The following is a 25682-nucleotide window of genomic DNA, read 5'->3' as shown; positions in this document are numbered from 1 at the left end:
AAAAAGGAAATATGACTTATTTCTATAGAAATGATGGAGTATTTAAAGAGTCAAATGGAGAGAGAGTAAAGAATGAGAGTAAATAGTAGAGCAAATAAAGATTAAAGTAGACAAGAGAACAAAATAAAGAGTAAATAAATTGCTAAAAAAGAAAATGACTTACTTTACATGGAAAATCCCAAAAAGAAAGTGACTCACTTATGAAGGAAGTAGTATATACTTCATTCGTCCCCCAATTTCTTTTATGTCCATCCCTAATCAATTGACAAACTTAGTTTTTACTATTTTTGGTAATAAACTTCATATTTCACTAACTAACTTTACTCACACCATTCGTCCCCCAATTTCTTTTACGTCCATCCCTAATCAATTGACAAACTTAGTTTTTACTATTTTTGGTAATAAACTTCATATTTCGCTAACCAACTTTACTCACACCTGAGAAATGATATCTTGAGTTGAGGGACAATTTTGTGAGCGATTGTGAGCGCTAATTCCACGCCACTTTTTCCTTCTGATTTTCTCCTTCGACTCTCCGTCAATCTCCTTCGTCCCTGTGAAAATTTACTATAAATTCCTCTTGTCAAAAGAATAAATTTGTCAACTAACTTTAATTTACTCTTTAATTGGCGCGGTTTGCGTTCTATTCTTCTTGTGTTTTCTGTTGGTGTGCTTGCCGCCCTCTTTTCTAAAGTTTCCATAACTTTCTTTTTTTTTTGGTTGCTGGGAAACTAGAATCAGATAAAAAAGAAATTATCATTTTGAATATCTCCACAAATAATTGAAATGACAAGAATTAGCCACCATGGGGAAAATTCAATTTTAGAGAAATTAGGAAGGAACAATGAATGATCAGGTAGTGAGCGTTAGAGCGCATAATAATCAGATTGAGAAAAATTGGGAGTGCATAAAAACAGAGCTATTGTCAAATAAAAGAAAAGGTTGTTAGAAAGAGGGGAACTATGAGAAAAATCCGAGGAGGTATTTCATGTCCAAGGTGTAGAGATGCCCATGGTTTACCATTCGGGTGGTTAACCGTAAAACCGTAGCCGGCGGTTATGGTTCTGAACCAAAACCGTGAGATTTAAATGAAATCGAAATCATCAATTTTGGAACCTTGTGCCGGTTCAGATTCCAAATTTTTGGAACCAAAACCGTGACTTAACCGCGAAAAACCGTGAAACTAAGCCGGAACCGCAAAAAACTGCCGAAAAAACCGTTGGTTCAGAACCGAAATCGGCGATTTTGAAACCAGAACTGAAACCAAAACCAAAACCGCAAAACTTCCTCGTGGTTTGGCTCTGGTTCGACAATTTCTAAAACCGTAACCGGCGGTTGTGGAACCGTGAACATCTCTACCTGAGTGATTTGAATTTGAGAGAAGCATCATTCATTGAAGTATTGTGCATAGAAAAGGGAAATATTGATTCGATAAAGAATGATGGAGTATTGTGCTTTGTTGGGCTGGTAAGAGAATCGGATTTTGTCAAGAGAAGTTCGGGTGCAAAGTTGTGAGAGAAATTGCATAAAAACTGAAAGAGAACGAGAGATTTGATCATACTAAGAGGCGATCACACTGGGCACAAATTCATTATTTTGATAAGAAGAATTGATTGTGTATTTTCAGATGGATGATGAGGAGATTTAACAAGTAATAGTAAAATTGCCAATGGGAAAGAAAAGATGGAGAAGGAAGAAGATAGAGAAATAGAGAAATAAGAAGAAAAAAGTGACACTGGAATGAGAGCTCACAATCGCTCACACAATTCCATCCGCATATCATTTCTCATTCATATTTTATTATAAAATTAATATATATATATAAATAGAATTCACGTTACACTAACTTTTTCACCTAATTTTCCTATATTATTTTAAGCATATATGTAAGTTAAACGGTGTTATTTTAAAAAATGCATGCTAATAAAATAATGTAGTACTACTACAATAGAAGATTCCAAATAAACATCCAAAGTTCCATACTGAAACTTGGAGGGAAGAATTGTAATCAAAATTTTTGTCTAACTTTACATCCAACAGAATTTCGAAATCAAGACATATGTTCCCTCCAATCTTGCCAATAATAAAGAGGGAAACACAACACAAATTTCACACTCATAAAATTAATTGTTAATTATTAAATGTTTGACGGTCCTATTATAGACAACCATTCTTAAAATTCAACCTTTGTTTTGTTAACCTTGGAGAAATTAGAACCATAGATCAACTATTAAATTCAGTTTTTGATCAATTAATCTTCACAAACATCAAACTCAACCAACCCAATACTCTCAAAAACTAGTAGTTGTAATTTATAAGAAAAATTAAATTAGAATAAATTTCCAAGGGGCAAAACAGAGGGAAAAGTTGTACAACAAGAAGAACAAGATGTACAAGTCCGCTAAGCATAAACCGATCCACACGACAAAGCCATCAAGAGAAATGCCGCTTGCTCTTCCTCCCCAATTTTCCGCCTCCTATTCGTATTCGATCTCGGCCTCTGCAACGCTACGTCTCTACCAAAATCCAACAACTTATTCTTGAACGAATCCCCAATTTTCCCTGGGGTACTATCGCTACTGCTAGTGGTACAACTGTTGTTGCTGCTGCTGCTCTGATTGCTAACCACTTCATTTTTTTTGCCTTTCTCTTCCTTCGCAACTCCCATCAACGCCCTCCTCCTTTTCCTGCTGCGAATTCCACACGCGTTGCACAGTGACTGAAGCAAATCAACAAAAAAGGTTTCAATTCGAGATTCAAACAAAGGAATTGGTGAAACAGAGTTTGGTTTGGTGTGTACCTTGGGTCCAGCTGGACCGCCGCGCCATAGGGGGGTTTTGGAGGTGCCGCAATCGACACATGACTTGGCATTGGAGCCGTCGGATGAAACCCTATCTGGAGTAGGTGTTTGGCAACTCATTTCCTCACACTCTGATCCCTAAAAAAAACACGCAAAAATCAGTAATTGGAAACGCAATCGACGCATTCTGATCGCGCTCGTGATTTTTTACATAGGCGATCACTTATTTTATCACTCAGATCCATGATTAGTCGAAGATCTGAGACGAATTTGATGGATCAATAGGAGTCACTGAGATCGCACCTCGGTTACCGTCTACGCATCAGATCAGAACACGATCACTAGCTCCGATCGACGTGAAAAATCAATCTTCAGTGAAGTGAAATTTCATCGCAAAACTGACTGTAGCTTTCTCTCTCTACCTCTAAACGGAAATACACAGGAGTGAGGGAGGGGGGGGGGAATTGAGAGGTTGGGAGAGTGAGAATGAGGAGAAATTGGGCTGATGATTGAGAAGAGAACCGACAAGCAGAGACTGTAGTGTAGAGTGAGAATGTGATTGGGGGCGATTGAGAATAACATTATATGTTTGAGGATTTATATATAATTATATGAAAACCCTAAGGCGCGCGCGGCATTGCGAAATTACTGAAAGGGGCTTGGTTTCCAAACGTTTTCACTCACCACAAAAGGCGCCATTGGAAATCAATTTCTTGATTTTCGCGAAGGGTGGTTTCGGAAATTTGTTGGGGATATTTTTGTGTTTGCCGCCATAACAAATAAAATGTTTTTGTAGTTCTCTTTCCGTCTCCCAGAATTCGTCACCATTTGATCCGGCACGGATTTTTTAAAATGTAATAAAATTTTATATATTAGTTTTAAAATAAAATGTGAAGGGAATGAGTTAGTGGAATGTAGGATTCACTACCAAAACTAGTAAAAGAATGAAATGTGACAAATTTTTAGGGACGGACGAAAAAAGAAAAAAATGGCAAATTTTCAGGGGACGGAGTGAGTAGTAATATTAATTCTTCCATCCCCTAAATTGGAGACTCGTTCATTTTTGTCCGTCCTCTATAAATGAAAAAAATTATTTTAGAAAAAAGTGAAATATAATTTTGCATTAAACCTTGTGATGTTTCAAAACTTCCTAATTTTTTGGGACGGATAAGTTATTTTTTTACTGATTTTTTAAGTGAACCTGTGCTGGTTGATGGTCGGTTCTTATTCACCACAATTTTTCTACTTCGAATCATAATCCAAATAAAAAACTATGATCTGATTTTCCGACCATTTACTATAAATTTAAATCCATTACAATAATTCTACTTCAATTATTTAATACAAACTCAAGCCCAAAAAAAACTACTTTCATCCAGAAAAATAGTCATAATTTTCTCATTAAAGGTCGTCCCACCAAAATTATTCTATATCTATTTATGGTAAGTTTTTTCTATCTGATGAAGTAAGCTTCCTTTCGCTAACCATTCGATAAATTTTTTTTCTCTATATCCATTTTACTCTATCAATTTGTATTGGAACCGGTATCATCCGAGCACTATTTTTGTTGAACAAAATGAGGTACTACTATTATTTATTCACTGTTCTTTTCGTACTTTTGAATTATATACTCTATTCGTCACATAAAAATAGTCTTCTTTTGCATTTTGGGCATTCCCACAAAAATAGTTATCTTTCATTTTTAGCATGTTTTTCTCTTATGAGATGGGTCCCATTTTCTCTTAACAATACTCCAATCATTTTTTCTTTATCTCACTTTTACTTTATCATTTTTGTATTAAAACTCATGTCATCTGCAAAATTTTTATTTATTTTGTGAGACGGAAGGAATATACCTCCATACATATTTAATTTATTAGTCTTTATTAAATAAAAAGTTGCACAATTTGCAAAGTAAAATGCATTAGATATATCTGCACACATATAAAATGCGAGTTTTGGCCTTCTTTTAAAATATTTATAAAATATTTATAAGTTTTATCCTTATTCTATAATATTTATAAGTTATGGGATCAATTTAAACATTTATGGAATAACTAATCACTATATTATATTTATGTATTTTTATTTTACATTGTCAGTTACTTTGACAATTATTTTGATGATTATTAGTCTCACTCAATTTAGGAGTTACTTTGTTGACTCACAATATTCAAATCAGTGATTGGACAAAATATAATTGTTCCTTATTATTTTGTAACCGCCACATTAATGATTCATTTTCAATACTTTATATATCTATAAATATGTATCATTTGCAAGATTTTATTTCACTTCTTCATCACCTCCCCTCACTTCATCACAAATTTGCGGCAAAAGTAAAAATTTGTTCACATCATGAAATTCACATTCCTTAACGATCTACATCCTAACAATACTTCGTCAGTGATTCGAGTGTGGTGCATGCATGTTTATGTTTATTAAACGTGGTTAAACCAATGTAATCTTTTTGTAATGTGTGTACCACGATTGGATGGTATGTGTGTCGATGCTTAGCTTATTACTACTAATTTTTAGTTATTTATCTAAAACTAAAATCATTCATTGTTTCTTTTTCCATGCAAGGAACAAGGATTCAAGGCACGGTTCCAAGGAATTTACTTAATACTTTCAACTTTTTGTCTATAAATATGTATCATTTGGTAGCTTATAATTCATTCCTCATTGTCAGGTCCCATTGCATCACAGATTCTTTGCAAAAAGAAGAATTTTTCTCGATATGGTTATACTCTTTACCTATAGTAGTACATTTATTTGAGATTAATTTGTTTCAACGATGTTAGTTCATATTTCAGTTTTTTCTTAACGTTAGATTATTTTATTTTTATTCGTTTTGTTTTTAATTTTTCAGTCAATACTATAATAGTTCTTTTTTTGCAAGTAGATAAATCACATAGCTCTGACTATCTATAATATTTGAAGCTACAACATTACACATTTGTCACAAACTTCGTCACTCCATATTTTCATGCAAAGAAAACACCTAAAGCAACGAAATGACGAAAGGAGACAAAGAAGACGAAGATCATTAACTATCACATTTGTTTTTGTGCATATGCATAAATTATTAATTTGGAGATTAAGGAGGAAAATAAGGCTGAGGATGAGTCATGAGGATATTGGAGTTTGTGTTTTATTATTTATTTTCTTTTCTTTATTTGCTATTCTTATTATTGTACAATTAAGATTGTTCACATATAAGTTTTTTCATGTCTTACAAACTATTGTTTTATTGTTCTAATTTATATATATATTTGTGTGTGTGTTTTATTTGTTATGTACATCATTTTATCTTTTTATGACGATGTTATTACCCTCATTATACTTTTTAGTTGCATATTTAATATTTTACATCATTTTAACATATTATTCTATATAGTACTATCTTTTTTTTTGGACCTTATGTAATGATGTTATTTTTAATTTATTTAATTTATTCAAAATATCTAATTAATAGAACAAAAATATTATGTGTCGCGCATAGCGCGTGGGCTAACACTAGTTACAATAACATTCAAACTTAAATTAAATTACGCTTAAAATACCACAATTAATGAAATGAGAATATTCATCTAAATGAGACGGTGTATTAAATGAAAATAAATTTCTGGCACCCAATCCCATATTTCCCAAAATCTAATACCTAATACCCGATTTAAAAATAATTTACGGTACCCAGATATCCGACTCGGGTAACCAGTCCCGATTGTGGATTTTTATTTTATTTATTTTATTATATTTTAAAGAAAATTAACTTTTCCATTCGTTCCATAATGGTGGATGCGTTTTTTTTCGACACGTGATTTAAGAAAAATATTGTTAGGTGGATTTAGTAATGGAAGATTAAAGTAGAAATAAAAAAAGGTAGCGAGATAAAAAGATAATAAAGTAAGAGAGAGTAAAGTAAATGAGAATAAATGTGTTGACTTTTACTAAAAAGAAAAATGACTCCATTATTATGAAACGTACCGAAATGACAAAATGACTCCACTACTATGCAATATAAGGAGTACAAACTTTTAGTAATACAAACTTGTAGTTCGTATTTGATACAAACTTGAAGTAGTTCGAGTTTATGATAAAAACAAACTACTCCTATAACAAATTTTTAGAAATAAAAAAAAAATCATAACATTCATTATTCATCCATGGTAAACATCACACAATTCGTACATTAACCCTAACTGTTGGTAAACATCACAATTCATACATTAACTCTTAACTCTAAATGTGACTTAACCGTGAAAGATTTTGGAAGTGCATTTAAATTTTTAAATAATAAAAATACATAATATATTAAATTAAAAAGAAATAAATAAAAAAATCGAGTAATTTGAATAACCCGATTGGGTATCGGTAATCCAAAAATCCAATACGACGTGACTGATCCCGAAATCCAAAAAAATCAGAGATAGTCCATTTCGACAATCACAGCAGTTCCACTCCACATGTTTTCCATTTTCCACAAGGGAATGACATCGACATTAAAATAATGCATCCAGTCAAAGTAAACTGACCAATCAATATTAGAAAATCAATGCAATATATAAACGCTGGAAAATAACTTGGTTTCATATCACATTTATTGTACACTGAAAACACTCCAGTATTTTCAAACCCCCTTTTTCTTCAATTCTTCACTGCGAATTCTTAAGCCTAACGAATAAAAGATTACCCTTTTGCTGCCTATCGATACTTCCCTGAACTTAAATCATCCAGTTATTGGGGAATTCTACAGTTTTTGGACTCGTGGAGTGATCTGCTGACTGCAGATGGAGGGTAACAGTGTGCCGGGTGGACTCGTTGGGTCGGAGATTCATGGCTTCCGAACCTTGGAAGGTTCAAATTAGCTAATCTGTGCATGCCCACGTTGTGTTTGTGTGAATTCCAATTGTTGATAGCTAAATTTTTGGAACATTTTGGGAGGTGTTTGAGCCATGTTAGTCAACATTTAGGTTTAGGGTTTCTGTAGCTTCACTTATCTTTAATCTTGAAATTTTAGGGGGAGCGGGTTTCTTATTGCTGGTTAGTTGTTATAGCCTATTTTAGGTCTTATTTGGACCTTAGTCTACTTTCTAGTGGCAAAGGTAGTGGTTCTCTAATGAGAGTTGCTGATTGTGTAGTTCTTTTCCTAGCTTGGGAATGAAGTTAAAGGAATTTATAAGTGGTGGTGATTAATTTTGTATATTGTGATGTGTTTGGAGAGTGTAAAATGGAGTATATATGTACTGTTTTTGATTGTTTATCTGCTTTTATTGGAGGAGTGGTTTGATGATTGGTTGTCCAAAATAAAAGAGTAACTTCAATCTTGCATGTTTATTTGAGTAGTTGTTGCTTGTATTAGTAGATTGACTTGAAGCTGATTTAGTGCTTGCGTATGTTGAATACGTTGAACAACTGTAACATTGGACTTTGATAAATGGACAGATTTGGATTTCAAGAATATCTCGGAGGAAGCCACATCAAGATGGCTCCGACCGAATGAGATTCATGCTATCCTCAGCAACCACAAGTATTTTACCGTTTACGTCAAACCCATGAATTTGCCAACAAGTAATACTTTCTCATGTTTATGTGTTTAGTTAACATACGTAATTGCTTGAACCATTTCTCCACACATCAATTATGGATGGAGATTGATATCAGGTTGACTAACTTGATGAAGTTGTGGTGAAATAGGTGGCACAATTGTGTTGTTTGATCGCAAGATGCTTCGGAATTTTCGGAAAGATGGCCATAATTGGAAAAAGAAGAAGGATGGAAAAACAGTTAAAGAAGCTCATGAACACTTGAAAGTGCGGTTTTCTTTTATTTTTGTATCAGAGACAGTTACATACTATCTTCGTCCCATCTCCCATGTTACTTGAGTCTTTTCTTTTAGGTACGAGATTAAGAAAAGGTGTCAAATGGTTAAGTTGAGAGGGAATAAAGTAGGAGAGAGAAGAGAGTTCAAAGTAAGAGAGTTTAAATGTGTTGTTTTTTTCCATAGAGGGAAATGACACATGTAGCGTGGGACAACGCGAAATGGAATACAACTCGAGTAACTGGGACGAAGGGAGTATAGTTTATTGTGGGTATTGTACTTTACTGTGCTCCTAATGCATTTATTCTTGATTAGCTTGTTTTAGAAACAGGTCTCTTTGTTATGTATCAAGAAACATTAAAATTTTATTTCTTTATTTTGCATGAAGAGGAACTACTTGATACTTAGAATTTCTGATTTATTAGGTTCTCTACTGACATGCCAGCATTGTTTTGGTTGTCATGAAGGTTGGCAATGAGGAAAGAATACATGTATACTATGCACATGGAGAAAACAATACTACTTTTGTTCGCAGATGTTACTGGCTGCTCGACAAGTATGTATTTATTGAACTCTGCTGGAGTTTAGACAGTTACTGGGATATGTAAAATTTTGTATTAAGTTAAAAAGTAAGTTTCCCATAACTCCTGCATCTGTTTCAGGTCACTGGAAAATATTGTCCTTGTGCATTATCGTGAGACTCAAGAGGTTTGTCGTCCCTCATTTTAACAATTATTGGCACTTAAATGCAACTTAGCGTTTATTGTCCTTTGATATAGTTGCAGAACTCCCTAGCCACACCTGTAAACTCGCCATTAACTACTTGGACTTTGCCAGAAGGATCCGAGCCTGCAATAGACTCGATGTATTATGATGGAAGCATGCCAGTTTTAGGTAATTTCAAATTTGTTGTGATACTCCCTTTAACCAGGTCATTTCTTTTGGAAACAGATGTATTCTTTTTTAGAAAAACAGAGGCTTCGGCTAGTCACAACTGATGATTGAAACTTTTGTCTAGCAAAGTAGCAATTCCTTTGAATTTCCTTTATTGTATAAAGATAGTCATATGTTTCATATTATTTGTTAGTTATACACTTTGAATCTGAAGGATTTGAGGTGAACTATGACTAATGTTCGATTCATCTCTTCGGATATTTCAGTGCGCAATGACAGTGTGGTGATTAAAACACATGAACAGCGACTTTATGAGATCAATACACTTGACTGGGATGAGCTTGTGGTGCCAATTGATCCCAACAATCACAGTTCACCACAAGAAGGTATTATCCCCATATGCTTATTTTCTTGACAAATTGCTCAATTTAACTGTTTGTGCATTCAATTTTTTTAATCTCTTTTTGCAGCTGCAAATACTGCAGGGTTTGAGTTGCCAAATCAATGTCACATGAACAACTATAAAATTAGTGTAAGTGGATCAATGATGTTTGATAAATTTGAAGACTGTGCCACTTATTCTTTGCTTTTGTTGATTAAGAATTACTAGTAAGCATTTTGATTGCAGACCGATGCACAATCAACTAATAAGGTATCACCAGAAAGCTCATACAGCAGTTTCTCCGGACAGGTTGCTTGCGCAGTCAATTACAACATTCCCAACAATTCATCCTACCAGAGAGTGGACCATGACACGACTTTTAGTTCGGATACTAATATTTCCGGACTGGTGACTTTAGATGGAGTTGGTAATGGCATGCATTTGGTGGGCCCAGATGGTTACCAATCACAGGATGGTTTCGGAACAACACATGTGATTGCAGGATCCCCGGAATCAGTTGATAATCATTCATTGGAACCCTCACTTTTGAATCCGCATAAATCCTACTTGTATAACATGAAGGATAATAATCGCTACTCTCCATTGGGGCAAATATTCACTGTAACTGATATCTCACCGTCATGGGCTATTTCGACCGAGGAGACAAAGGTCATTTCCACTATCACTCTGTCATTGTTTTTCTTACTATGGGTTTCTTCTCTTGGTATACGTCCAATAGTGAAAATATTAAGGTTCTTTGTGGTTTGCCAGTTGCATCCTACTCTTTGACTCTTATGAGAATGAATAAAGAATTCATGGATGAATGATATGTCAGGGAAAATGGTATAGTTATTGTCTTTATATATCTTCAATTGTTAGAATTGAGGAAAATGTTCAAATTAAAAAAAAAATTCTATAGATTACTGTAAATTAGCTGCTCGAATATCAGCAGATTGGATGCAAGCATATAAGCTTACTCAATTTATAGTGAAAACAAAACTGGAGAGTGTTCTTGTTTGAATTTACCTGTTACTACTACTGATTTGTCAACTAGTATTTCTGCAGAAATAGATTGTTGACTCAATGGTTTCTATGCAGATCTTGGTAGTCGGGTTTTTCAGTGACGGACACCAACAGTATGAAGATTCCAAGTTGTGCCTCGCCTGTGGAGATTCTGTTGTTCCAGTAGAAGTTGTACAAGCAGGAGTATACCGATGTTTAATTTCATCTCAAGCTCCTGGACTGGTGAATCTATTCATCACTTTTGATGGGTGTAAACCTGTCAGTCAAGTCCTTACTTTTGAATTCCGTGCTCCTATACAACCCAAAGGATTCATTTCAGCTGAAAATACTGACAACTGGGAGGAATTTCAGCTCCAGTTGAGACTTTCTCGTCTTCTGTTTTCGTCATCCAAGGACTTGAGTATTTATTCGTCTAAACCCTCCCAAAATGCTTTAAAGGAAGCCAAAGTTTTCGCGAAAAAAACATCCGCTGTTTCTCAGGAATGGGGGAAATTATGCAAAATGATTGAAGATGCGAAGATGTCTTTTCCCCAGGCAAAAGAAAGGCTATTTGAATTGACGTTGGAAAATAGGCTTCATGAATGGTTGCTAGAAAAAGTGGCTACGGGGTATAAAATTACTGATCGAGACGAACAAGGTCAAGGTGTTATTCATTTGTGTGCCGTTCTTGGGTATACGTGGGCAGTTCACCTATATTCTAAGTCTAGCTTATCGTTGGATTATCGAGACAAATATGGATGGACGGCTCTGCATTGGGCTGCGTATTATGGAAGGTACGGTCTCGGACTCTTGATTTGTCACCAATTAGCAATGTTAAAATATTTTATCGAGGTCTCTTATGCTTATAAGTTTGCTGTGTCTAATTCCCGCCTCACATTATTATCTCAGCAACTTGGTTTTTTGCTAAAACCTGATTATCCGAATGTATGGTGCATCCACTCAATCAGGGTTCATCAGTCCCGAGTTAGGATATATTCATATGTTATTAGGGTTTGTTAAACACAATTAGGATCTAATTCGGTCGGATGCACCCTGCATTCTAGGGTTTGTTAGCTAGCAAACCAGTTACATCAAATATTTCCATATAATCAAGTTTATATGTAAATTGCAGGGAGAAAATGGTGGCAGTCCTTTTATCTGTTGGGGCGAAGCCAAATTTAGTTACAGATCCAACCTCACAAAACCCTGGTGGATGCACCGCTGCTGATCTTGCTTCTTTGAGTGGTCATGAGGGTTTGGCAGCGTTTCTGGCCGAGAAGTCTTTGGTGGCCCAATTTAAGGATATGACCTTGGCTGGAAACGTTAGTGGCTCGTTGCAAATGACCACGAACGACATGGTGGACACTGGGAGTTTCACCGAGGAGGAAGTGTATCTGAAGGATGCCCTCACTGCTTATCGGACAGCAGCTGATGCAGCGGCACGTATCCAGGCTGCATTCAGAGATCATTCTTTCAAAGTGCAGACGCAAGCAGTTGAGGCATTGAGCCCAGAGATTGAAGCACGGAATATAGTTGCAGCAATGAGGATCCAGCATGCTTTCCGCAACTACGAAACACGCAAAAAGATCTCGGCAGCTGCTAGAATCCAGTACAGATTTCGTACTTGGAAGATCCGAAAAGATTTCCTTAACATGCGTCGTCAGGCCATTAGAATTCAGGTAACTCGAGCTATTTAGTTCTGCATCTCACCTACTAAAGATTGCTACATGTCAAAGAAATTTACAAAATTTTGTTTATGAAATTCACGAAAATAGTGTAATTTTGCATATATAGAAAATATTCCCCGTCCATGAATGGTATATAACGATTGATCGGCATCTATTGATACATTGGCTAATATAGTTATGACATGATTCTCATTCGAGTTCTTGTAATGCAGGCAAACTTCCGCGGTTTCCAAGTCAGGAGGCAATACCGTAAAATCTGTTGGTCGGTGGGTGTCATCGAGAAAGCAGTACTGCGATGGCGCCAGAAAAGGAAAGGGTTCCGCGGGCTTCAAGTCCAACCTGATGAAACTCCGCAAGATCAGAATGAAGAAATTGGTTCGGAAGAGGACTTCTTCAAGGCAAGCAGGAAGCAGGCTGAGGAGCGCGTCGAGAGATCTGTTGTCAAAGTGCAGGCAATGTTTCGTTCGAGACAAGCGCAGGAAGAATACAGAAGGATGAAACTAGAATGCAGCAGGGCTACGGTAGACTGATAAATTCCTCATTTTTCATCCTGTTTTTGTTCAATCTTCTCAAAGACCTAATAATAGTCATAAATGATGGTTTCTCTTTTGCAGCTGGACTCTGAAGAACTACTCCATCCTGATTCTGAAATGGGATGATAAAACATGGTAAAAATGTTCATCTTGACTCGATTCCTTCGTCGTACATTTGTAAATTCTGAACTTGAGTAGGCCCTCCCTCCTCTGTAAGTATGATTGTACAAGTTGTATGGAGTTGTGATCTTGATTCTCATGAATCTTGCTTGTTGATTGCCACTTATTTAGACATAAATGACTCATCTAGTGTTTTGCATATCTTATGTGTATAGTGTTGATGTCATTTGTACACAATGTATATCTTGTGTGTATAGTGTTGATGTCATTTGTACACAATGTATTCAAGGCATTGAAAATCCTTTCATAATATCTATATGTTGCAGTTTGTATGTGCATGTCTTTTTTTGGATACATAAGTTTAACCTAATCAATTTTAGTCTACCAATTTATGTCTTACTAGTGTGAATTCTTCAAAATCAAAAAAATAGAAAATGTAAAAACCACATCTATTCCAAAACTATATTGTTAATAAGAGAACAAACAACCAGTACTCATACTCACACTCACACTCACACTCACACTCACTTGATGTACTGAGACAGCCATCTAAAACCGTCGCCATATCCCATTCTACGCACAACGCTGCACATAAAAACCTCAAGCGGTCGAATGTTGCTGTCATCAAAGCTAACCCTACCTTTACCAGTGGTGTAGAGGCCTATGCGATAGCGCAGCTCATCCTCTGAGGCAGCATACGCTAGGTCAATCTTGTTCCCCAGGACAAGGAAGGGGGCTTTTGCCAGCGTCTCGTCTGATAAAAGGGCGTCGAGCTCCCTCTTCGACTCAGCGAACCGCTCCCTATCATTGGCATCGACTAGGTAGACCACAGCGTCAACCTTTGCATAGTAATCCTTCCAGACTCTTCGAGCAATCCGATGGCCGCCCAAGTCGAAAGCTTTGAATTTTATCTTCCCAATGCTCAGCTCCTCTGAAGTTGGATGTTGAGTTGGTTGGTGCTGCATCAGCCTCTGCAACAATCATTCAACATAATCGAATCACTAATTAAGACTAAACTTTATTAGAACAACTATTGTAGCTAGACATGCCCAAGGTTCCGTAACCACCGGCTACGGTTCGGAAAATTTCGAACTGGAACCGAACCTTGAGCGTATTTCGCGGTTACGATTCTGGTTCGAAAATCGCTGGTTTCGGTTCCGAACCGGCGGTATTCTGATGGATTTTCACAGTTCCGGTTCGATTTCACGGTTTTTCGGGTGGTTCTGAACTGAAACCATGAGATTTAAATGGAACAAACACCCCCACTTTTGGAACCGTGGGCAGGTTCAGGTTCCAAATCGAAACCTTGAAAAACACCCGAAACTATAAATCTTAGACATCTCTAGTAGTAGAAAAGACAAAACATGACCTCATCTTTCAACATGTAAAGCAACGTAGTTTTGCCGGAATTATCGAGACCCAAAAACAAAATCTTGGCCTCCTTTTGATGCAATCCCAACGATGCTAACACTCCATAAAACCAATCCAATAAAAACATCCTTATCTATTTATAATTTTTTGAAGAAATGAACTCTGAGATGTCAACAAACAAATTTTTGTGAGTATTATTTATAGACAACCCATACTGCTGATCATGATGACTTGGAACCTTGCTATAATTGGTTGAGGAGCGTCATCAGGCCCGCGAAATCGTTTCTATTATACAGTTCGAATTTTATGCAAAGTTTACAGTATTAAAAAAAAACAAAACACCAAATTCAATCTCTTTTAGCGGAGACATATTCAAATTAAGTCTATTAAAAAAAATTACCAAATTCAATCCTTTTTCAGGGGAGACAATTTCAACTTTTGTAATGAAAACCCCACAATTTGAACTCTCTTAACATCGCCATCACGACATAAAAGATTTTAGAGTTACTTTAAATATGGTTATTTGACTGCAAATATACAAACTTTCAATATTTTATTTTTATTTTCCCTATACTTTTATATTTGAATATTTCTAATATTTCTTCCGACTAACAACTTTGATCAAATTAAAGCTGATTTTAGCATATTTTTATGCACGTGATGAAAGGTGGAAAATCAATATGACATGTTATTAGCCGGTAAACACACAAACTTTTGGCATTTTCTTATTTTTTATCCCAAAAACTTTCTATTTTCTATATTTAATATTCAACATAGAAGAAGATGCCGATGTTAAACTAGTATGATTAGCAAAGGCTCACCATATATCATTAATGAGCAGTTTGAATTGCTATCAAACACTAGAATCAAACCAATTTCATCAAGAATCCTTAAATATAGATTAGAATCCCACAATCAAAACCAACCAAAAGTTATGGAAGCTCAATGAAATTACAATAAGTTAGTATCAAAGACGGCCGCAAAAGCATCCATTTTAGAGGTGGTCAAAGACAATCCCATCTCAATCCCTCCATTTCTCCCCATACAAAGAGTCACCGAGCCATCAAAATCCGTATGAATACATTCATACTTGATCGCCTTCCCCCATCCATAGTCCACCCCGCCATAACGATCAATCCTCGACGATCCCGCCACTGTCGTCACGCGCTTCCCCTTCAACTCCAAATAGCTATCGAATTTCGCCTCAAACCCCTCCAACACCCCTCCCCCGCCCGCAGCCTCACGCACCGCCGCCGCCACTGCTTCCGCTGCAGCCACAAACCCCTCCTCCCCTCTCAGCCTCCTGTGGCTCGATTTCGCCTGCAGGAATATTAAACAGTTGCCGAAGTAATTGTCTGGCAGCGGGGGATTCAGCCGCCGCCGACAGTCCATCGGAGAAGTCAGGTACTCGGGCTCATCGTCGTCGACAGCCTCAGTCTCGGACCTGGCTAGGCAGGTCCAGAGATGGGCGCAGGTGGCGACGAAAGTGGAGATGGGAGATGTTGATAGACACTTGAGTTTGTTGATTTGTTCAACGGTTAGGATGAATGTTGCCCGGACTTTATGCGTTGCTGATGGATGAAAAGTGGTGGGGGTGTTGGTTCTGATGGAATTCCAAGAGAATTTGGTTAGTTTGTCGGAATCTTGAACGGAATCTCGGTCGTAGAAAGGGAGAGAATCTAGGACGGGATCTCCGGATTTGTGGATGGACGCCCATGTGCGTAGGAAGGCGAAGAGACCAACAGCGTCGCAAATGGCGTGATGGTGTGTCAACCCAATGCATATTCCCTTCTTCTCAAACAGGCTCACCTGATTTTGTTCTTATAGATAATTAAGCAACTCATATAAAATTCACATAAAAGTAGTACTCCTTGTATCCCTAAAATTATCACTTATTTCCATTTCTGTCCATGCCCAAAATTTATCAATTTTCACTTTTACATTTTAAATACTAGACCTGCATTCCATTAACTTATTCTCATTCACATTTTATTATAAAACTAATATAAAAATAGAACTTATTACTACTTCTTTTAATCCATTTTCTATTACATTTCTTCAAATCTATGATGAGTCAAATGATGATAAATTATTAGGGACGAAGGAGTATAAAAAGTTTTATTAGTACTATTTCTTTATATTTAGACGTAACTAATTTTTTATTTATATAGAAAGACATAACACAATGTATTAAATTAAAATATGTATAATAATGTCTTTTTAATGTATTTCTTCTGGTCAAGAGATTTTAAAAAAATAATATTTTAAATAAAAAGAGAATAACGTGCTCCCTCCAGCCCATCTAAAATGTTTATCTTTTCTTTTTCTAGTTTGAACGTCCATTTTTATAATTGGAAATAAATCCCTTTCTCATTATTAAAAACATTCAATTACATTTTTCTCTCCCGTGCTACTAAAATGTATTGACATCTTAAGTGAGACGAATAAATAAAATATGAAAATAAATAAAATAGGAAAAAGAAAGATACAAGTACCATGGAATAAAATTTTTTTTATCAAAAAGGATAACCATGCAAAATAGATTAGAACTATTTGAAATGAAATATGGAGTAACTAGTTTGGGACTGACGAAATATAATTTATACTGCATACGATCCCACAAAAGTAGAGACTCTTTACGTTTCTGTCCGTCCCACAAAAATATGAGCATTTCTATTTATGGGAAATTGTTCCCAACCCATTCATACGTGTCAATTTATTTACAACTAATAGACCTAAGGCCCACCATTAATACTAATAGTAACGTGGTCTCGCTATCCACTAATACTATTTCAACTACATTTCTCATCCTCTCTCTAAATTTACCAATAACTATGTATCAATTCATGTTAGTCTCAAAAAATAGACAAGTTTTACTATTTTGGGGCATCCACCAAAACTAGACTATGTTTAAAAATGAAAAGTTTTAAACCAATACAAATCATACACATCATTTTAAATTAAATATGGACCCCACAATCCACTAATAATACTATCACCACATTTTTTTTCTATCTCTCTTACTTTATTAATTATGCATTAAAACTCGTATTATTTACCAATTTTGTTGGGCGGATGTTGTATAAAAATTGTGTTACCATCCTAATTTTGAACATCTTTTTTGGTCCACGAACTTTGTTAAAGTATCATTTTAGGTCCGTGAACCTTGAAAATATCATTTGAGGTCCATCAACTATGGGTTAATATCATTTGAAGTACTTTTTTACTATTTTCAAGTTTTTCTGGATGAAAATACCCTCAATATCTTTAAGGGTATATATTTTTAATAAACTTATCATAGGGGGTAATCAAATGCTAACTAATTCCCAATCCAGAACCCAGAACTTCAACATTATGTTGCAAATTTTTCAACATATAGATATAACTTTATCAATATAACATGTAAATTTAAATCTCAACACAAAGATATAATTTTATCAACACAAATCTATTGAGAAAGTTTTGTCTTTGTGCTATAATTTTAATACATAATATTGAGATAGTTCTGGGTTCTGGATTAGAAGGTTGGTTTTATTTTAACGCGACCCAATTATTATATACTCATATTTTTTTCATAAATATCTTTACTATATATTTTTGATGAATTTTCTAAATATAATTTGACCTTCAATATTATCACTTAATTTTGTGACAGGCAAGAAAATATCCTTATTCAATTTTTTATTATTAAAGAAAAGTTCTTTATTCAACTTTCAATATTATCACTTAATTTTGTGACATGCAAGAAAATATCCTTATTCAATTTTTTATTATTAAAGAAAGTTATTTATTCAACCTTCAATATTATCACTTAATTTTGTGACATGCAAGAAAATATCCTTATTCAATTTTAAAATTCTTTAATATAAAAAATTGAAGAAGCAATTTTACTTGCATGTCACAAAATTAAGTGATAATATTGAATGTCAAATTATATTTAGAAAATTCGTCAAAAATATATTGTAAAGATATTTATAAAAAATATGGGTATATGATAAGTTTATTAAGAATATATACCATTTAAGGTATTGAAGGTATTTTCGTTCAGAAAAACTTAGAAATAGTAAAAAAATACTTCAAATGATATTAACCTGTAGTTGATGGACCTCAAATGATTTTTTCAAAGTTCACGAGCCTAAAATGATACTTTGGAAAAGTTTGTGGACCAAAAAAGATGTTCCCTCAAGAATTAAATATAAAAAAAAAGGAAAAAAGAAAATAGTGAAATAGTACTAGTGCGTCATGTCTGGTAAAAAGGAAAAAAGAAAATAGTGAAATAGTACTAGTACGTCATGTTTGGTAGGGGTGATAATTCATTTGGGGATAGAAATCCATGAACAATCTAGGGATGAAAATCCATAAAATCCTAGATGAGTTATCACCCCTGCCAAACATGGGCGTAGTATAATAATAAAAGTAATTGGGGGTAACCTGAATGGCGAGGGGCTTGAATTTGATGTGGGCGGAGGAGTAAACAGGCGGCGGCATCTGGGGAGCGAACTGGTGGAATTGATGCGCATCTTTGGAATGATTGGCGGTGAGGGAATCGAAGTCGGCGTCGGATATAGCGATCGTGAAGGGGAGCGAATCGGAGGAGTAATGTGAGACGGGCATTTCCGTAGAGGTGAGGGGGAAGATGATGTTGGATGCGAGCGGGAGGAAGTGTTGGAGAGCTTCGGAGAGGGAGTGTTTGAGATTCGGGACGATCGTTTCCAGGAAATGAGATTGGGAGCAGCGGAGGGCGTGGAAGTAGATGGTCTCGGTGGGTCGCCGGAGAAGCCATATGATGTCGAAATATACAAGCGGGAGCTTTTGCTCGCCGGCACACGGCGATACCGAGTAGACCTCTATGCTTTTGATGCCCATTCCACAGATATATGAGATTCCGTTTTCAACGCTCTCATTTGAATCCAACCATTGTTTCATTTGTTCAAGGCACCAAAAATCATTGTTTTTTTTTTTTTAAGGTGACTAATCTCCTCTCTCACTCCAACTATTGATTATTTTAATCTCTCATTTTATATGTTTGACCAAAATCAATCATTTTTCATCTAATTAAAAAAAAAAAATGTATGTCCACCATATAGTGGATTAACTTTCTGGGTAGGAAGGGAGTATAAAATTTCAGACTTAAAAATAAGCCAAATAACCAATACTTCGTCGGTTTTCATATTAATTGGCGATTTAAGCTTCTGCATTTCGTTCTTACTCCCTCCGTCCCACATAATTTTACACACTTTGACCCGACACGGATTTTAAGAAATATAATGGAAAGTAAGTTGAAATAGTTGGTAGGATGTGGGTCCTACTTTTAAAGTGTTAGTTTTATAATAAAAATGTGAGTATGAATGAAGTAGTGGAATATGAGGTCTACTATCAAAAATGGTAAAAATAAAATGAGTAAAATTATGTGGGACGACCCAAAATGAAATATTGGGTAAAATTATGTGGGACGAGGAAGTATTTGCTTACTCTTTGATAGTGGGTGGCAGGTAGAAGATCAAAATTGTGATCTTAATGTGCTACACACTATACACAAACGACGTCATTTTGTAATAGGACAAAAATGTGTAATGTCTTGCACTTTTAAAAGGTTGGTTATGAATTATGATGGAATACTGTCAATTAGTTAATTCTCATCAACATATCTATACTAAACATATGATCATAACACTCTCAATTTGCTAGAGAGAGAGAGAGGGGGAGAGAGAGAGAGAGAGAGAGAGGGGGAGAGAGAGAGGGGGAGAGAGAGAGAGAGGGGGAGAGAGAGAGGGGGGGAGAGAGAGAGGGGGAGAGAGAGAGAGGGGGAGAGAGAGAGGGGGGGAGAGAGAGAGGGGGAGAGAGAGAGAGGGGGAGAGAGAGAGGGAGGGAGAGAGAGAGAGAGGGAGAGAGAGAGGGAGGGAGAGAGAGAGGGAGGGAGAGAGAGAGAGGGAGAGAGAGAGAGGGAGAGAGAGAGAGGGAGAGGGATACCTAATTCAGAACTCTATACTTAAATCCTTGAAAACCTAAAATCTAGAAATAGAAACAAAAACAAGCACCTATCCATGGGGGCATGCTGTGCAGTGTATGATCGGGAACGTATATGCCTCTTGTATCGACTTCTGATGCATGCACATTGTATACTGCTACTCTCAGGGCTCTGGCAGCCGGGGGCTCGTATGGTATGGCGGGGATGACATGGTCGTCGAACTTTCCATATCCAAGGTTTTGTGGAGGAGAAATGTCCCACTTACAATGGTCACGAAACCACATAGCTCTGTAATAATCTGTGTTGCATTTTGAGAATCCCACTCCTGAAAGTTCAAAGATTCATCTAAGTTGGCATTGATATGTTGGAATTTATCGATAATGTCACAGCAAAAACTTGCATATTCAAGTCCACCGTGACGCTGCCCTTTTAAATTTCTATTCATTTATCACGAAATAGGAGTAGGAATCACCTTAAACATTATCATACTTGCTACAATGGTGAGGATGGTGAACATGACGTAGTATACAGGGGAAACGACGGCTGTGTTAAAGATGTCAAGTGCCTGCAAAGGTGTATGGATGTTAGAGAGCCCTGCAACATTCAGAAATGTTGCATATATCAATGATACTATATGACTACAAACAACCTTACAGTACTCTTTTAATTTTGAAAAATCAACAAATACTATCTTAAGTAATCCTAGAAAATGTGACTCAATCTTTTAAACAAACGAAGTGACGAATATTTTAAGTTCGAGCTAAAACATCAGTGTGGGGTCAATATTCAGGTTATAGTTTCAGTGTAACATATTACTCAGTGTGGAGTATAAAAATACCTTGTTGAGATATATCAGCTGAATGACACAGAAAACGACTACAAGAATAGTGAAAAACCATGTCTGGAAGTATACGAACTGGTTTGACCCTGAAAACGTAAGCTTCAAAGCAATTGCAACCGCTTTTACTGCCATAACCTACATAAAAGCATTAGCTTCAAAAGAACTGTAACTGACTGTAGGTGTGTTGGCCTAGTGGTAGAGTGGTTAAGCACACGAGTCCAAAGATCCCATGGCTGAGTCCACTATTGGCGCTGTCTTTAAATTTATTTTGCAATTTCAAAAAAAATATCAAGAGGAACTGACCGTTAAAGAACCCATGAGTGAACATATTCCAATGTACACGACCATATGCGTTTGTCCATAGTTTGGCGCAAAGACAAATTTTAAAGTGCAAACTAGAACCAAAACTATGATAGTGTAGACAATAAAACCTGTCATTCCCAAATACATACGAGGTCAGAATTAAATAAATATAGAATTTTTGTAACAATTAATGCAACTAAATACCTCACATACATATAGAAAAGAACTACACATAATCGTTAAGAGAAATTATGCATTTGAACTAACCAATCCTCAAGTCATAAAAAGGAACAAGATTTCTAGATAATCATGAATTGGAGTGATAATATATGTAATCCACATATCCCAAACACACCCATGTAGTATTTACTTCGAGCAGGTTAGACATATTTACCTGGCTCCAAGGCAAGATGCCATACTTGCTTGACTGATTCGATGTCCTTCTCAAAGGGTGCGTGCAAAACAATTGTAATAGAACCCACCAAGCATAAAATACAACCAACAATGCCAAACACATGGAGTTTTTCTTTCAATATAAAATGAGCCAACACCGCACTGCAAGAGAAATTTTATACTCAAAATGGGGCTTCGGTAAGACTGGCCTGTTCAAGCACAGAAATAAATACCTGAAAATGATACTTAAAGCTCCCAATGGGGTTACAAGGATAGCTGGAGCATATGCATAGGCACTGAAGTTTAAAGCCTCCCCTAAGACCACTGCATACATAATCACATACAATTGTTGCCCAAATTAGCATAAATAGTCTCTCCATTGGTAATTAATTCAAATGATAAGCTATGACAGGACATCAATGAGTGTACAAATATATCAAGTTTTACAAGAAATGAGGTTCCTGAGGTGGGAAAATGGGAAAAACTTATTCTGCTGATCACTACATACATGCTATCTGATTTATACACAAAGGAAGCGTTTGGTTTGAGTGATAAGGCATGATTGATAGCTCAGCACACACTCTAATCGTCTAATTAGGTGATTATTTTTAATCATCCTCCAATCCATACTGTATAATTCCAAAGATACACTCAAATTATTATTGGTTTTGTCTGTACTCACCTTTTTGCATTTTGTAGGATTATACAAAAGTAAAAAAGGACCCTGATTTTTTGCATAATAACCATTGTATCACAACCATCAATTAAAACACAAAACTAAATAATCCAAATAATTTAATCTTACTCTATCCTGTCAATCATATCTATCTCATCCACTAAATGAGAGCCTCTAAGTGTCTCTGTTCATCTTCTAATCCTACATTTCATCATAAACATATGTAAGGGGAATAGCACATTTGTTTCTGTCAAGTGTCTCACTGAATTAATGAAAATCCATAATGTTGCCTAAGTAATGTCTGCAAGCTGTGACACTAAACCCAAAAACATTTGCCAATATATTCATAGAATTTGACTTAGTGCCCAAAGAAAACACATTTGGAAAAGTATATTCTTCAATTATTTGCAGCAATAAACACAGTACCATGCAACTATTTATATCAAGAAACCATTTAAACGTTGTTATCAAATACAGTCTACGTCTCATCCATCACAAAGTGTCGAGAACAAAAGAGCCACAAGTTCAGTAGGTAATAGTATTATTTACTTGCAATCATCCCAGCCCACCACATAGGTTCCCCCAAATACGAATAGCCTCCATCACCTGCAAAAACACTACAGTTAATTAACAAATAGCAAGATATTCCACACATGAAATGTTTTTAACACCAATCCTATAACTACATTACCATACAATGTCCCTACAGTCTCTATCACATGGCCACACCCTTCCAACAACAAAATTCTACCAAATCATCCAAACATAACAGCTTGATCGGAACACCAAGAGCTTATAAGTTTGTTAAAGCAACTTATAAGTATGTTGTTTAGAAGCTTAACCTCTTTAGAAATGATTGACTAAATAAGTTCTTAAACAGTTCATAAGTTGTAAAAGAAACAAGCAATTTACAAAGTTAACTCTATCATGATTGATCATTTTTATCATGTAGACTTGTACTTTCATCTCTTATCATGTAGACCAGTTATATAAACATTTGAACAAATGGTAAGATATTGTAACACTACATCTTATAAGCTCTCTAAATACGCGTACATCCCCTTCATCTCACCCAACTATAAACGAATACGAAATATACAACAGAATTAAAGGATTCAAAACAAACTTGCTCTAGTTCCAGATGCCCCAGCCTTCTTTAAATACGCGTACATCCCCTTCATCTCACCCAACTATAAACGAATACGAAATATACAACAGAATTAAAGGATTCAAAACAAACTTGCTCTAGTTCCAGATGCCCCAGCCTTCTTTAGGCCTTTTTTCTTTATGATGAAGCTCGAACCAATAAAAATGCTCGAAGAGATTGCCAAAAGAAATCCGCGAACATTATCTGATACTCCCACCATTTCCTAGAGATGGAGAGGAAACTCAAACAAACTAACTGCAAATTGCAATCAACTCCTGCACAAACTAAACCGTAAATTCACGATCAAAATAAATCCAGAACACCTAAAAACTATCTAAAATCCGAAAATGTAATCGAAAATTTCCAGAACTACAAGTGTTAAAAATAAACTAAGATGCTAAGCTGGAGCATAAACAGGCCTTAAACCATAGAATTGAGCTTACAAAGCCTCATTTCATGGAATTCTAGATTCTAACCACCATAAACACTTGTTCCAAGTCGAATAAACTCATCTAAACTCAACAAAAATAGCATAAGCAAATAAAAAAGAGGGGGAAAACGCAAGCAAGTAAATGATTCAAAAACCAACCCTTCGAGCTCTGTTGTTATGCTGATGTCCAAATTTTAAGCAACGTGCGGAATCAAAATCAAGTTTCTAGACGGCTTTTCGGATTAAACCTGAGAAATGTTGATGATGATTCAACCTCTCCCTCTCTCTCTCTGAATCAACCCTCAGGAGAAAGAAAGCGGAAAATGGAAGAGAGAGGAGAGAATGGCCGTTACGATTTGCACATATGGCCCACTTAGATTCTTTAAGGGTAGGCCCGTCTTTTTACGTCCATCCTTGTTGGATTGAATCAGGTCAAATAAATAATTAATTTTGTTCATAAATTGATAAATTATTTATATTCGTTATTTATTCGCATGCCTTGCAAAGATTCCAAGGAATATGATTTATGAAGTATTAGAAATATAAAGGAAAATTTTTAAGATTCTGAGCTGTGTTACTTAATTAAATTCAAATAGCTAATTCACATAATAAATGAATTATCTAATAAATGAAATTATTAAAGTCACATTTTTTAGTTACATTTTTATTGACAAAATATAATAATTATTATTAATTTATAATCAATAAGTTCAGAATTACAATAAGATTTGCATAATAAGTTAATCGAGGGCTTAATAATAGTCACTATATTATTACAATTCGTAATTTTAATAATTACATTAAATTTTCTTCATAATTTATTAATTAATATATAATAATAAAAGTGTAATAACAAATATGATTACCACTACAGTTTTAGTGTTGTTGTTGTATTCATTGAATATAATTCATAGATTTAAATTTACATTAAGACTTTCTAAATGAGTTATTAATGTATAAAATTATAATAATAATTACTAGTATTGTATTTTATAGTATAACTTAATTAATTTTATCATAATTATCTTACCAAGTTAAAATTAATATCATAAGTAGTAATAATAATAAATAAATAAATTAAAACATTTCTTTTGGGCTCATAGATTGAAAATTATGTTTAGTGAGTTAAATAGAGATAAAATAAAATAAAAATAAAAATAGAATAAAGTAGAAGATATAAAAGAAATTTAAATATGAGAAAAATAAGGTAAAAGTGTTTTTCCAATTATAGTTATAATTACTTTTTATGTTTTTATAATTAAGTGTGATTTACGATTTTAAGATTGCATAAAAAATTTCTTAACTAGATT

At 35.2% G+C, this 25682-nt stretch overlaps 5 protein-coding genes across 10 annotated transcripts; 1 reads left to right on the top strand and 4 right to left on the bottom strand.

The window, feature by feature from the left end:
• Nucleotides 1-2286: 2286 nt before the first annotated feature.
• On the bottom strand, nt 2287-3380 carry LOC125223249 (GATA transcription factor 15-like). 2 transcript variants are annotated; one of them, XM_048126307.2, is made up of 3 exons: nt 3104-3380; nt 2801-2931; nt 2287-2719 (listed from the first exon to the last, which is right to left on the bottom strand). In XM_048126307.2, the coding sequence occupies exons 2-3, from the start codon at nt 2918-2920 to the stop codon at nt 2402-2404; spliced, it is 438 nt and encodes a 145-aa protein (XP_047982264.1). In that variant the 5' UTR covers nt 2921-2931; nt 3104-3380; the 3' UTR covers nt 2287-2401. The 2 variants fall into 2 exon arrangements, with proteins under 2 accessions (XP_047982264.1, XP_047982263.1); XM_048126306.2 differs by having other exon boundaries at nt 2801-2938; nt 3104-3379.
• A 4014-nt stretch (nt 3381-7394) lies between these two features.
• On the top strand, nt 7395-13581 carry LOC125217930 (calmodulin-binding transcription activator 6-like). 3 transcript variants are annotated; one of them, XM_048119507.2, is made up of 13 exons: nt 7395-7660; nt 8249-8374; nt 8501-8616; nt 9092-9180; nt 9287-9332; nt 9410-9518; nt 9785-9904; nt 9989-10050; nt 10147-10569; nt 10999-11696; nt 12035-12581; nt 12803-13111; nt 13205-13581. In XM_048119507.2, the coding sequence occupies exons 1-13, from the start codon at nt 7594-7596 to the stop codon at nt 13247-13249; spliced, it is 2757 nt and encodes a 918-aa protein (XP_047975464.1). In that variant the 5' UTR covers nt 7395-7593; the 3' UTR covers nt 13250-13581. The 3 variants fall into 3 exon arrangements, with proteins under 3 accessions (XP_047975464.1, XP_047975465.1, XP_047975463.1); XM_048119508.2 differs by having other exon boundaries at nt 9404-9518; nt 10210-10569; XM_048119506.2 differs by having other exon boundaries at nt 7396-7660; nt 9404-9518.
• Nucleotides 13582-13742: 161 nt separating this feature from the next.
• LOC125217933 (small COPII coat GTPase SAR1A-like) lies at nt 13743-14741 on the bottom strand. Its single transcript, XM_048119515.2, has 2 exons — nt 14613-14741; nt 13743-14214 (listed from the first exon to the last, which is right to left on the bottom strand). The coding sequence occupies exons 1-2, from the start codon at nt 14739-14741 to the stop codon at nt 13768-13770; spliced, it is 576 nt and encodes a 191-aa protein (XP_047975472.1). The 3' UTR covers nt 13743-13767.
• A 741-nt stretch (nt 14742-15482) lies between these two features.
• On the bottom strand, nt 15483-19535 carry LOC125217931 (malonyl-coenzyme:anthocyanin 5-O-glucoside-6'''-O-malonyltransferase-like). The gene is made up of 2 exons (XM_048119511.2): nt 19046-19535; nt 15483-16423 (listed from the first exon to the last, which is right to left on the bottom strand). Exons 1-2 carry the CDS (start codon nt 19478-19480, stop codon nt 15566-15568), a joined length of 1293 nt encoding a protein of 430 aa, XP_047975468.2. The 5' UTR covers nt 19481-19535; the 3' UTR covers nt 15483-15565.
• A 675-nt stretch (nt 19536-20210) lies between these two features.
• Nucleotides 20211-24702, bottom strand: LOC125217932 (putative magnesium transporter NIPA2). Of its 3 annotated transcripts, none has more exons than XM_048119513.2 (9): nt 24532-24702; nt 24036-24217; nt 23345-23401; nt 22353-22443; nt 22121-22281; nt 21727-21854; nt 21421-21558; nt 21055-21147; nt 20212-20907 (listed from the first exon to the last, which is right to left on the bottom strand). In XM_048119513.2, the coding sequence occupies exons 2-9, from the start codon at nt 24160-24162 to the stop codon at nt 20746-20748; spliced, it is 957 nt and encodes a 318-aa protein (XP_047975470.1). In that variant the 5' UTR covers nt 24163-24217; nt 24532-24702; the 3' UTR covers nt 20212-20745. The 3 variants fall into 3 exon arrangements, with proteins under 3 accessions (XP_047975471.2, XP_047975470.1, XP_047975469.1); XM_048119512.2 differs by having other exon boundaries at nt 20213-20907; nt 24036-24226; XM_048119514.2 differs by lacking the exons at nt 24036-24217; nt 24532-24702 and adding an exon at nt 23922-23948 and having other exon boundaries at nt 20211-20907.
• Nucleotides 24703-25682: the final 980 nt, after the last annotated feature.

Source organism: Salvia hispanica, chromosome 1 (genome assembly GCF_029641045.1).
Source record: "Salvia hispanica isolate PSC_SH4W2 chromosome 1, Shi_PSC_v1, whole genome shotgun sequence".
NCBI lineage: Eukaryota > Viridiplantae > Streptophyta > Magnoliopsida > Lamiales > Lamiaceae > Salvia > Salvia hispanica.
The sequence above is the reverse complement of the archived record's forward strand: the minus strand, read 5'-3'. Positions and strand labels throughout refer to the sequence as shown.

Bases quoted from the DNA above. Each gene is read 5' to 3' on its own strand.
- LOC125223249 (XM_048126307.2), bottom strand. From the start codon at position 2,920: ATGAGTTGCCAAACACCTACTCCAGATAGGGTTTCATCCGACGGCTCC. The intron at 2,720-2,800 runs GTACACACCAAA...GATTTGCTTCAG, and splicing joins GCGGTCCAGCTGGACCCAAG to TCACTGTGCAACGCGTGTGG.
- LOC125217930 (XM_048119506.2), top strand. From the start codon at position 7,594: ATGGAGGGTAACAGTGTGCCGGGTGGACTCGTTGGGTCGGAGATTCAT. The intron at 8,617-9,091 runs GTGCGGTTTTCT...GTTGTCATGAAG, and splicing joins AAGCTCATGAACACTTGAAA to GTTGGCAATGAGGAAAGAAT. The intron at 9,905-9,988 runs GTATTATCCCCA...CTCTTTTTGCAG, and splicing joins TCACAGTTCACCACAAGAAG to CTGCAAATACTGCAGGGTTT.
- LOC125217933 (XM_048119515.2), bottom strand. From the start codon at position 14,741: ATGTTTTTATTGGATTGGTTTTATGGAGTGTTAGCATCGTTGGGATTG. The intron at 14,215-14,612 runs GTCATGTTTTGT...TGATTGTTGCAG, and splicing joins TTTACATGTTGAAAGATGAG to AGGCTGATGCAGCACCAACC.
- LOC125217931 (XM_048119511.2), bottom strand. From the start codon at position 19,480: ATGGGCATCAAAAGCATAGAGGTCTACTCGGTATCGCCGTGTGCCGGC. The intron at 16,424-19,045 runs GTTACCCCCAAT...GAACAAAATCAG, and splicing joins TCAAGCCCCTCGCCATTCAG to GTGAGCCTGTTTGAGAAGAA.
- LOC125217932 (XM_048119513.2), bottom strand. From the start codon at position 24,162: ATGGTGGGAGTATCAGATAATGTTCGCGGATTTCTTTTGGCAATCTCT. The intron at 23,402-24,035 runs GTTTGTTTTGAA...GTGTTTTTGCAG, and splicing joins GGCATCTGGAACTAGAGCAA to GTGATGGAGGCTATTCGTAT. The intron at 22,444-23,344 runs GTAAATAATACT...TTATGTATGCAG, and splicing joins GTGGGCTGGGATGATTGCAA to TGGTCTTAGGGGAGGCTTTA.